This window comes from Struthio camelus, chromosome 6 (genome assembly GCF_040807025.1).
Source record: "Struthio camelus isolate bStrCam1 chromosome 6, bStrCam1.hap1, whole genome shotgun sequence".
Classification (NCBI taxonomy): domain Eukaryota; kingdom Metazoa; phylum Chordata; class Aves; order Struthioniformes; family Struthionidae; genus Struthio; species Struthio camelus.
Window position 1 is genome coordinate 22,290,927 of NC_090947.1, and position 12,363 is coordinate 22,303,289.

The 12,363-nt window shown below is 41.6% G+C and overlaps 1 protein-coding gene across 3 annotated transcripts in view; it reads right to left on the reverse strand.

Moving 5' to 3' along the window:
- Window positions 1–12,363, reverse strand: part of RAPGEF4 (Rap guanine nucleotide exchange factor 4) — a 164,602-nt gene that overhangs the window by 8,034 nt on the left and 144,205 nt on the right. For all 3 annotated transcript variants that reach the window (XM_068948582.1, XM_068948580.1, XM_009681750.2), the window contains 6 exons: window positions 12,206–12,331; window positions 11,565–11,743; window positions 6,764–6,854; window positions 4,454–4,504; window positions 3,734–3,821; window positions 3,336–3,400 (listed from right to left, as the gene is read on the reverse strand). In XM_068948582.1, coding sequence (XP_068804683.1) covers window positions 3,336–3,400; window positions 3,734–3,821; window positions 4,454–4,504; window positions 6,764–6,854; window positions 11,565–11,743; window positions 12,206–12,331 — 600 coding nt within the window. The remainder of the gene's footprint in view (window positions 1–3,335; window positions 3,401–3,733; window positions 3,822–4,453; window positions 4,505–6,763; window positions 6,855–11,564; window positions 11,744–12,205; window positions 12,332–12,363) is intronic.

Sequence of the window (12,363 nt, forward strand, 5' to 3'; positions counted from 1 at the left end):
CTTTTTAGCTTGCCTTTCTAAAGAAATGAGGCTAATGTGGTTTAACGCTGTCTGTCTGTTTTCCTCTTCTTCTCCTAAACAACTTCATCAAATTTGACAAAAAACAAAACAAAACAAAACAAAACAGTTTTCAAACATAAGTAAGCTCCTGCCAATTTTTTGTGAAAATAGATGCCTGTGAAAAAGACAAAGGTCCTGCAAATGCCCCCTCCTCCTATCTTGCTTTATGGAGAAGTCTGCAGTGCAAGTTGCTGTGTTACAGCAGCAAAAGCTGCTCCCAGCGTGAAGGAACTGCACATGCCCCAGCCATGAGGGCAGCTCTGGGCACAGCTCTGTCAGCTGTGACTCACGGACACTGAGGAAACCAGGCCTCGCTGCTTCTGGCACTCAGGGCACGCCTGGCTCAGACACTGTCCCACAGCTCCTGCATGTTTTAAGATGCACCGCTTAAATAACACCAGAAACAACAGAAAACATAAAAGATCCAAAGGAAGCTGTTTCAGCTGAAGGGATGCCACTAGACCAAACTTCTACTTTTGGCTGCCAGCTACAGGAATAAAGCTGTCAGCAGCACATCAGCTGTCGGGATCAGAGCTCTGTGGTGAGAATGCAGACACGATGCCAGGGGCTGTTCTCAGTTTCATCACTGCACTCGCACGAGAGACGGAGGGGCCCAGCTCCTCTGGTGGAAGCTGGCACCATCAGGGGGAACTATCCAGCTATTTTTATTCATAAACTTCAGCAAGCATCAAAGTTAGGATGGATCAAAGGAAATCATTTTCCAAAAAATGAAGATATTTTAGATCAGTAATAGACTGGCTACCAGCAATATTTAGAGGTATCTACATATGCTTGTAGCAGGATACTGTGCCGCAGAACAAATAAACAGACAGAAAAAAACAAATGGCAGGATATTATTCGAGGGAGGAAATCTGGTTTCTATGTCCTCCTGGAAATAGCAGAATAACATCACAGAGTTACCCTGAATTTATACTCCTGCAAAAGAGAGCAGAATGTATCTGAATGTTATCTGGCTGAGTGGTCTTGTCTTCACTAGCCAATATCTGGCAATTATATGCGGACAAGACAGTTGTAAGTTTTTTTTCGTTTGACCTGATGACATGTGCAAAAAGCTAAGAACTGCTTGGCCCACACTAGGATTTGAATGAGTTATGTGGGTGGAATCTAAATGTACATTGCTTGGGAGGGCTATGGGCTGAGAAAGGCAGTAAAAACACCGCAGAAGCATGCAGGATAACCAGTAAAGAACATTAAGGACACAAAAGCCTGGAGAAAAAGCAAAGAGAGCTTTTAGGTAGAGCACTAATTAAAGTGAGGTTTAGAATACTAACAACGGAGAAGGTTTCTTGTTCCTTTATTCCTCTTGTGTGCAGGGACATGAGAATGATTACTTGAAAAATAAGTAGCATCAAAAAACACATTAATTGATCTTTGCTTTCCCATCCTAAAGAAAAAAAATGCTCCACGCTCAGATTACTGATCAAAAGGGGCAATACTATATTCATGCAGTATAAAATTTTATTTAAAACCATTGGGTGCTAATAGTAAAACCATGCTCTGGAAATAACATACTTTTGAAGTTAAGGGAATGTGCAGACAAGGGTGGAGAGGGCAGTTCGGCAGCAGCCTAGATATAAATCAGTTTAAGCTGCCATAGAATTCCCTCTTGGCCTTGGGAGCACCAAACTGTGGTTTACAGTGGTGCAGAACCATTTCTAAATGATAAGCTGAGGATGAACATCTAATTTTGTCTATGCAAGTGCTTACAGGCAAGTTTCTGCTTCCTGCAATGGCTTTTACACAAAACCTGAGGCGTACAACTTTGAGGCCTGCAGAGGTACTGGTATTTCTGGCTCAGGATGTTTAAGTAGTCCAGGTGTGGTGGAGAACATGGAGCCGGTGACTTAGACAGCTATAGCAATTCAGCTGCCTTCCTGGTCTGGAGGTGCTCCAGCCAAATCTGAGATCCTGTTGTATTCCCCAAAATATTTACTATCTACCCCAAAATACATACATTTATCTATCTAATTATTATCTATCTATTAGAACGGGTAGTCCAGGGAAAAGTCCTTTTTTTCCCAGGTAGAAAGCTCAAGGCTTTAGGGAGGAGATGGCAACACAGTCTGCATATGCAATTACAGAATGTCATTACTGCAGAGTGAGGTCAGGCCCTTACTCAGTCATTGGCACTACCATTTGCACACAAAAAATTCTCGGCTTAGTAGAGAGATATTTTCATCCATAGGACAGAGGCTGTCCTGGAGCCGCAGACTAAACCAAGCTAAAATCTAAGGGAAGAACTTACTCAGAGTGATCATCAATCACTTTTCTGTGAGGCTGTATTACTAAAGAGCTGAAAGTCCTCCTCTCTTCCCATTCGCATTGTCAGCATTCAGAAGGTGAGACACAGTCCTCCATAGTGCAGTGGCAAGAACCATGGAGTGGTTCTGGTTACTGTAGTACTACGAGCGAGCAGGTATGGGCCCCAGAGTAGATATACTCTTGCATGGCTGAATGCAGCTTTTCTGTAGACACAGTAAGTCCAGTTTGGTTTTGCAATTGCTTATAGCTGGGCCTGGCTATCCCCTAGTTCTCAGATGTGGGTGCCATTAACCACGCTAATTAAGGATGTGGCCTTAGCAACCAAGAAAACAGCTTCTTCCTACTAAGAAACTTGAGCTTTAGTTGAAATTTCTGCCAGGGGAAGTTGCCTGCCTGCAGTTTTTGACAACTGTGTTTGAAACGATCAGAGCTTAGGTGCAGGATTTAAAATAAAGCAAATCTGAGTATAACCTAACCTTCTATCATTGGTCTTCCTTTCCAACAGGAAAGCGAGCAAATCACAGAAATCTCCTTCCACTGGTCAAAGGAAAGGAGAAAATAAAATGTTGTGCATGTTCCGTATTAAAGCGCCTTTCACTTTCTGAGGAGCAATGCAGAACTATCCCAGCCTGAGGCAGTTCAGTCCTGTTTGAAAGGACAGCAGTTAAAATCACAGCTTGGTCCCAAACTGGCTGTTAAAAGTTGTCTTTAAAAGCTCTGCTTCATGTCACTGCTGCTGCCTCTCCTAGGAAATATTTTGGCTGTGCATTGCTCAGTGGGCAGTTTCTTCTCTGCCACTATGAGCTTTTCCAGAAACCCAAAGATCTGGCGCTCTGTGCACACAGTAGATGATTTCTGCCAGGTCTTGGTCCTGCCTTCGCTCTCTCTAGCCTCGAAAGTCACTGTTGGGAACTTCACTGCTGAAGAGATGAGGATGGAGTCCTTTTTAATTTTTCATCCCACAACCATCATTTCAAATATGCCATACATACCATTTTTTCGAAGTTTACTAGATTGTCAGTGAGTGTCTTGTTTCCCTCATGAGTAAATGTCATGTCTGTAGAGAAATAAAAGCCACGTAAAAGCCCATAACTAGCTAAATCATGGCCATATGAAATAGCAGAATATTTTATCTATCCCTTACAACAATCAAAACAGCTATAAAACAGTTTTTAATTTGCAGTATTTGTGCGACTAGCAAAACTGAACTCTGATATTCAGATGTACTAAAGCAGTTTTTTCTTGTCTCTGTGTCATGCTTTTTATAATGGAAAAGATCATATCTCACTCTGAGATTAATTTTTGATTTTTGTGAGCCTTTTTACTTGTACTCCTCAAATGTTCAACAAATAGCTTTCAAGTTTATAACTCTGGTAGCATCCAAGCTTACCTTTTATGAGAAGTGGCATGAAAGGAATTATTGGAGGATCCAATTTAGCTACAGTTAGTCTGTAGGCCCTATGGTTTCTTGATGGATCCTTAAGAAAAAAAAAAGATCGGTTAATTATTAATATGTATTATTACAGGTATTAAGACACTGCATGCATTCATTTAGATGTCATGGCACCTATTAAAATAACTGTTTTTTCCTGTGGCTTTAAAAAGTGCATCTGCAAAGTAAGAACACCTATTCTTGTTTTCCCACACAGCTTACAAGATGAGAATGCAGCCACTAAACACAAACATTTTTCATGCTAATGGCAAGCTAAGAGATGATTACAAAATAAATTGTTCATAAAACAAGCACCCTCCCTCCTTTGCACCTGCAGATCCACTTTTGCATACGCTATAACACTAAAATGTACTGCCTGGAAAAACCCAAGTTGGAAAATATAATTTCCCATATGTACTATGAGAAAGCATGTGATAAAGCTTTTCTGAGTTTCCCAGATTAACTTTGAGTGGTACATAAGTTCTCTCAGAGTAGGTTCCTAAGAGTATAATTTATTAGTCATACATACTTGTTTTAGCAGCTCTAAAATGGGATCATAAACTTCTTAAAGTCAAACAAGGACATATAAAATGTTCTGAATCAAGGAATTCAAATCAGATACTCAGAAACTGAATTAGTTCAGATTGTGCACAGAATAAGGGATCTATTGCTATTCACCATTAAGCTTTCAAACTCTGCATAGATCTTCTTGAACTTGCTTGGAAGTTTCTGTTAATAAAAACAAAAATAGCAAACCTTAATTAGATCCAATTTGTGTGGTAATTTTACTGTAAATGCTAATTTCTTCTACAATGCCCTAAGTCAGGAAAGTGCTCTATTTGCCAGATATTTCTAACAATGTGCTAATCTAAAATACAACGTGTCTCCTAGCAACCAGATTATAAATAGAGATGGGACCAGCCATGAAACCTGGATCCTGATTTAAACCCCAACTTAAATTTACTCCTTTGGGAGGTTTAGATTCAGACTTTTGCTTGGAGCACTGCTGGCTTACCTGGCAATCCCTGAATTCAGGATGTAAGTGAAAGTTCAAGTCAATGATTTCAGGACAGTCCTGATTATAACCTCGCTGAAAATATAATTTACACACAGCTCGCGTAGGGGTAGCTCAGCATAATTACTCATATCTGTGTTGCCTTTGCAACAGTCACATCTGTGTCTGGGCATTTCCAGGAGACTTTTTGTTCATGCAAATGTATCATCAACCTATTGCTCAAAATTCTTGACATGCCCCACAGCCAAGGGTCTCTACTGCTTTCTAGGGCATAAATTAATCAACAGTTTTTCAGTCCACAGTAGCTACAAGAAAAATCATTGTCATATGATCATGGAGCGAACAGGATGAGATGGGCACTACTAAATATTTTCTCTCCTACTCCTGTTATGTTAGACACGCTAAACAATTTTACCGTGACGTTTATAAGCTATGTTATAAAATAGTTTCAGAGATCAGAGTAACTTTTTTATGCAAACTCAGAATATGCCAGCTTTCTAGTTTTAATAGGAAATTTCTGCATATTTGCTGATTAAATCAGACGACTACTGGCAGTGGGCAACATTAAAAATTAATAAAGAGACTTTACGGTGCAGAAATGATTTTTTGCACTACTTTCTACATTTGGAGTGTGTACCCTAGCAAGATATTTACACTGTGCCACAGCAAGGGCTTAATTTTTAATGATGTGTGTGAACAACTGTGTGCCTAGTTTGCATATGCATGCAGATTAGGTATTTGTGAAATAAGTGGTATAATTGGACATTTGCACCTGCAAATATCTAGTTTGTGCATGCAACTAATATAAATGCATGATAATATTAGCAAAAATGACATCTTCATATGTTTATTTTTAAGTATACTCCCTTTATATATCTGGCAAAAAAATAAAGGTGCAGAGGTCCTCTTGATAAACTGACTGCCTTACTGAACCAGAGTGTGACTTCCCTGAACTCAAGTTCATACCTCTCACTAAGCAACAATCTGTTCCCCTTCCAGCTCAGATCCTGTCAATGTCAGATTGCTGTACGTAGTTTATACATTAAATTCCCTCTCCCCTCTTGATACTTAGCTCGCCCAGCTATTTCCCTCAGTAGCCACAAACAAAGGGGCTTTCTTTTGAGAAACTCACCTCCAAATCTTTGCCTGCAGGGCCAGTTATATAAATTACTTGCAACACGTGCCTTTTTAAGATTGGGCTGGTGTCTTTTCAGATGTGTTAGTCTGAACACCCATTTCAAAGCACCTTCTAGAAAAGTATTCCAATTCTGATCCCAGTTGCATCAGTGACCTCCCACATGCTGACTAGTTGGGTTTCCAATGACAAAAGTACATGCACATTCAAATCTGCACTGCTTTTGACACCCAGTATGTTCTTAGTGATTATATGTGTTTGCTACCTCATCCTGCGGGACATTGTACCCTTTCTGTACCTTGTTCTGTACAAACAAAACAGCAAAGCCACAGAAAAGAGCGGAAGCTCTGAGAAGGAAGAACAAACTGACAGCAATCAGGGGGATGCATGTCAGATAGAAAACCAGAACTGGTTTGGACAAACCCATATATTACTAGGGTAACAGAGTCCATATGGAGATCAAAAACTAGTATGTATAAATAGAGGACAGATTTTCAAGAAGTTTGTATTGACTGATCTCAACAAATGAACAGAAAAGTCAAACAAAGCATGGGCTGATGTGAGAGCTACCTGGCTGACTCACTTGTCACGTAGGGCACCAATGCAAGCTGTTGTTGTCACACTTACTACTTGCTTGTGAGTCTTGAGCACACGTATGGGTATACGGCCTTACTAATAAAAATTGTCACCCTTAGCTAAAAGTTTAAGGGTTGTAACTGCTCTTCTCAGGAGCTGAATTACTAGATCTAATTCTATCAATAATAAAGTCATTCTTTTGCTTAGTAAAAGCAGAAATTCCAGTCAAACCTCTTACAACTGGATTTTAGCTTCAACTTACCTCCCATGTTAACGAGAGACGGCTCACAGCAACATTACTCAATCCCATAATAATAGCAAAAAAGGAATTCAGATTTTTGTATTCTTTACAGCTGAAACACAAAGGTCCAGGTTTTAAGTTGAATGTATCAGTCAGAGCAGAAGCACATGCGACAACCTAAAGAGAACTGAGCCCAGGCATCTGGTTTAGATTTGGCTGGATACTTGCCAGCAGTCCTGGGACCTGCCACTTTGCCAGCGCGGGAGCAATTTACCAGTCCCTGGAAGCTTCTTTCCCCCCTGCTCCTGAAATGACCTCCTGCTTCCACTTTACTGGATACTAGCTTCTGCAAGGACATTTATGAGTCTTTGAAGTTCCTCCCCACCCAGAAGCATGCTCCTGAAACCAGGCTCAATTAAGTCCCAGGGAATCCCAGAAACAGTGGGAGGAACCAGGTTTACAGCCCCACTCACTGCAGAACTTGCTGGCAGCTTCTGCGCAGCTACCGAACGCTGGAAGCTGTCCCCAGAAGATCATCATTGCAGTTTACAGGGGCACTGAGTCTTTTTCAAGGGAGAAGACTGGCTGTCTAGAGATGCCTGCGGGTCAGTGACCTCTCTCTCTGTATATGATTTCTAACCAGTACTTGTAGTTTCTGGAACTCTTTAGGATGTTTCAAGCAAAGAACTGCCATTTGCTACCAGCATCATTAAAGAGACCCTGAGCACTAGGAGCTCTAGGTCAGCCTTTATCCCGAATGCAAAAGAGAATTTCTGTTACCAATCAGGAAACACTGGAAAATGTAACTGAATATTATGAAAGATCCAGTATGCTGTATGCACGGGTAGACACAGTTGAGATCTGACAGGAACAGCCCACACGACTGCTCAGCTGTGACTGTGGCTTATTGACTCAACGGGAAGGGAACAGAGAATAAAGCCTTTATCCCATAACTCTATGCCTCGCTAGGTCCCTGCAAATAATTTGCTATTTTCCACATCTAATCTGCCAAAATCTGTTTTCAGAATCTGCAAAGTCCGCTTCTTTTGCTGTTTACCAAAAAAACTTTCACAAAAGTCAAACTATGATTCTCAGGTGGGTTTTTTTATTCAACACTGAAGCTCCTAGCTTCCCTGAGGTATCCTCAGCTCCAGAGAAAATTAGTAACCATCCCATATGTTACTGCCTGACTCCATAACTGCCACATCTCCTTATCATTATTCTGTTCTTTCTGTTCCTCCCTTTTACCAGACTTTATGTATTGAGTGGGTGAGTCCTTTAGATCAGGGCCTCACTTGTGCCTGCAGCGTGTGAACACTCTGCTTGGGAAAAAATGATCTCCCCTCACCTGATGGTCTGTCTGTTGGAGGCTGCTGCCCCCTCAGATCCTCTGGTGGAGCTGCTCATACAAATTCTCCCTCATCAGATCAGGGACAGTGAGCAACGCTAGTGAAGATAAGCTAAAATGCTAAAGCTACCCCAACTTATTCTGACTAGAGCAGGTCAGGGAGTGCCTTGTTAGTGGATCTGAGGGGAGATAAGGATGAAAAGCAACCAGTATAGGCTGTCAGTCATAACCTCTTCCCCAGGCACAACTAGATCCAGAAGGGGAGATCTATCTCCAGCATGTGACACCAAGCACAAATTGTGGCGCTGTAAAAATAATTAGTACCACACAGCAGCAGTGCTCAGATATAGTAGGCAGCTACAAAGGCACCTGCAATATGCAATTTGAAACTATCCTTCATTTTAAAAAGGAAAAGTTTTGCCAAATACCCTTTCAAGTCAATGCAATTTGACTAAGTCCCTGTTAAAACCAGGCTAGATGCATGGCATTCTTGCCAGGTTCTACACTACACAGCTTGCTGCTTCCAACTCAATAAATAGTGGGACGCTGTAATGAAAAACAGTGCTGCATGGCTCCACTAGCAATGTTGCATATATTCTGCCTGTAAAACGTCAGGAAATGGGTTCTCCAAAGCACCAAAGTGAATTACGAGGAGACGTTCCTCAGTCTCCCAAAACTGACTGTATGGAAATATCTTTTTCTTATGAACTTGTAAACACACACATATGCATACACTCTTGTCTCCTACAAAAATACACTGCACAGTTAAAAATCTCTCTATACTTACACAGGCATATTCATCTTGACATTTTCTCTGTATGCACACAGCCTTCCTAAATATCTTAGTGGCTCCTTGGGATTATAATATATGCATGTATACAGAAAATGATTTTCAGAAACTGAGTAAAAGTGTCTGAGCCTGCTGATATATACAAAGAAAGGCTTCTAAGTAGTCTGTGGGGATATCTGTAAAGAGGAGATACATACAAACTGTTTTTGTATATGAATATGTGCAAGTACTTCCTAGAAGACCTTTCTAATACAATTAATATGGGAAAAACTCGCTACTGGAGATCTGGTTAGCTTTTCCCCCTTTGTTTCACAGTTTGATCCTACCATGGCTGGAGGAAAGAAGTGAACCTGGTAACCTCTCCATCCTTTTGCAGCAGCTGCAGAGGCAAGCGCAGCCCTCAAACTGGAAGCACACGTGCACAGCACCGGGAGCCGGCACGTGGCCTTGTGCTGGCCCACCCTGGTGGGGAGCGCACTCCGCAGGGCATGCTGAGTGGCAGGTACATAACGGTGCGCCTCCTGCGACAGCGCCGGAGCCCCTACTCGCAGAATTGAGACAGGGGTCTGAGGAACACATATCTTTGAAAACTGGTACCTGCGAGGCATCTCGTTACCACCAGTCATGCCTAAGACTAATAGTGCTGCGCTGAGCTGCTCTCCCCAAACACTTTTCTAATGAGTCTAGTACTTCTAGGCAGGGTGAAGTTCTCATTAGGTTTCCAGGATCTTCACAAGCAAAACTTACTCAAAGACACTGCTTCGAGGCCTGGGCCTACATCTTTTGATGTAGCCATTCCTTGGCTTTTTTCCCCTCTAACTCGAGCGCGCTTGGTGTTTGTTTTATTGAACGCTAGAGCACCTGTTACCATGGCAGCGCTCTGCACTGAAGGCAGGAGCCTGGCAAAACTTCGCCGTGCCTTTTCAGAGCCTGGGATTAAACCTGCCTGCTCAGTTTGTCCTTAGGAAAAGCTTGTGCTTCAGATTTCTCTGCATTTAGGAGACAAAAAGGACTCAGCAGAGCAGACCACTTTTAGCTATTTATTTTTAGCATTGTAGCGATACCAGAAACATGGAAGTAAACAGGAGGTTGTCAAGCTGTTGGAAATAGCCTAAGATTAAACCCATGACAGCGAGGAACCCACTGGCTGGGGCAGTATATTAAGGAGATAGTTACCTATTATTTTTAAGATGCTTGATTTCCAGTGTTTATAGAAATTCCTATCGTATCTTAATTTACCACATTTAAGCATTTTCCCATATCATGCCTGTGCGTTGAGAAAGGACTCGTGTGTGCGTGGGTGCCACTGCCCTCTCCTGGGCAAAGCCCGCCAGGCCAGGCGGCCCCCTCGCTCCCCAGCTTCGCTCTCTCCGATGAGATAATGCAATGCGGGGTATACATTTTTAGAAACCAAAGAGGTAAAATCTGTTCTCTGTCCCGAATATGAACCTGATCCTGCACACCCACTACTAGATTTTGAATATCTTCCAACACTGATGGATCACAGTTTCACTGGAGGGCCCAAAGCAACTCGCCGAAGGACCTCGGTGCTGGCAGCAGCAGGCCCTTCGCAGAGCGAGGCAGAGCGCTGACGCACGACATCTCTGTGAGCATTGACTTTGGCTAGGCAGAATTATGAATTGGGAGGAGGGAGACATCACCGTTGTAATGGTAATCTCCTCCTTCACACAGCCACATCTAGCAATGCAAAAAATGTTAACATTCGTGTTTTAATTGCAAGTTATAACTGCTTTGCGCTGTGAGACTGCCTCAAGGCCTGCAGTCACCATGCCCAAAGTCTTAGACAAACACGTACAAAGGCAGTTCCACGCTGTACATTTAACTGAACTGTTTGTCCACACAAGGAGGGACAGGTGATAAATGTAATAAACACATGAAGAACTGGAAAGGATGGAGGAAAGTAATAGTGTTAAAAAAACCAGTAGCTATGCAGGGCAGGGACATGCCTCTGCTTCCTCTGAAGTCAGTCACATCCTTCCCTTGACTGCAACAGCAAGGAATCGCGGCCCAAGTCCTTAGCCTGAAGGCTCCAAAGAGCTTAAGGTTTAATATGAATGAAAGAATAGAAGAGAGCAATAATTGCCTGCTATCCAACTTCAGGCCCAGCAGTTAGCAACAAAAAACAGAACATCCATATTGTTGCATTTTTAAACAAAAGTATTAGAAAAATGTCACAAGCAGACAGAAGGAAACGTAAGCTTCGTTATCTCTGTGCTTCATCTCTGTTGCTCTCCCACTCCATCTTCCCACTGTTTGGGGCTGATGTGAGAAGGGTTGCCTCGAATAGCACCAGACAAGCTTCTGTTTTAGAGGAAATTAAGGCTCAGTTTTGTTAATATTTGCTAATTCGCATATTAGTATTTGCTAATGCATGTAATGGTACATGAAGGATTCTCCTAATGAACCGAAAGATGTTAACTCACAAATTTCATGTGAAAACATGGCCCTAAGAGCTCAGAGATCAAGGATCAATGGAGGAATAGGACAGGAAAGAAGAATTAACAGGGATCTATTTTGCATTCCAAGGAAATGGAGAGAATTACCTAACAGAGAATATTATAACCTCTAATGTATGTAGCTGTCTGAAAATAAAGGAGGCCGAGTAAACAACACATTTACAATTGTGCACATTATTTCCAGATCACAGATGAATGTATACTTACTGGGCTGCTATCTTAATGTACTTCTTTAACAGCTGAACACGCTTGCTGAGTTGAGAGCACAGACAAATCTCAGTGACCACCCAGAACTGAATTTCATTAAATCTTCTCAAAAACAAGTCCAGATTTGCTGTGGTCTTTTTAAAATTATGTCTTCCAAAAGTGTGATAGATCAGTTCCAGCTAGGAAAAAGAAAACAGTTTTGGGTTTCTTTAGAAATCTCCTTTTTGGACAGCAAAAAGGGCTAAGAACGAGCAGGTAAGTATCTACTGCCTACACATGCCTGAAACTTGCTCTGTAGTTTGTGTGTGTTGTTGTGCAAGGATTCGGCTTGCAATTCCAGTAGACAAGTGGTAAAGCATGCTAAAAGTGTCACTACAGACTATGCATTAATAGCTTACTACCTTGAATAAGACATACTAAAGTAATTCAATAAGCAGCATGGGTTCAGGAGAAGTTTCATTTCATTTTTACACTTTACCTATAGAAGTAAGAATGCCTCACACTTTCAAAATGGCTAGGTGCCTTTATTGTAGTATTTTTGAAAATCAAGCTCAGAGAAAGTTTTGCAAACAATGTACATACCTAAAATATGCAATTAAACATTTTCTAACAGATTCAAATATCAGAATAGATCCTCATACCTCGTGCACACAGTTGAAGAGCTCCCAGTCATAAATTGTCATCTGATATGCTAAGTCTTTTGAGCTCATCAGTTCAAATGTTCCTACTGTACCAGCAGATGGTCCCTCTTGCTCTGGTAATGGTGCCTACAAATAGGAAAATAATACAAAAATGTTTT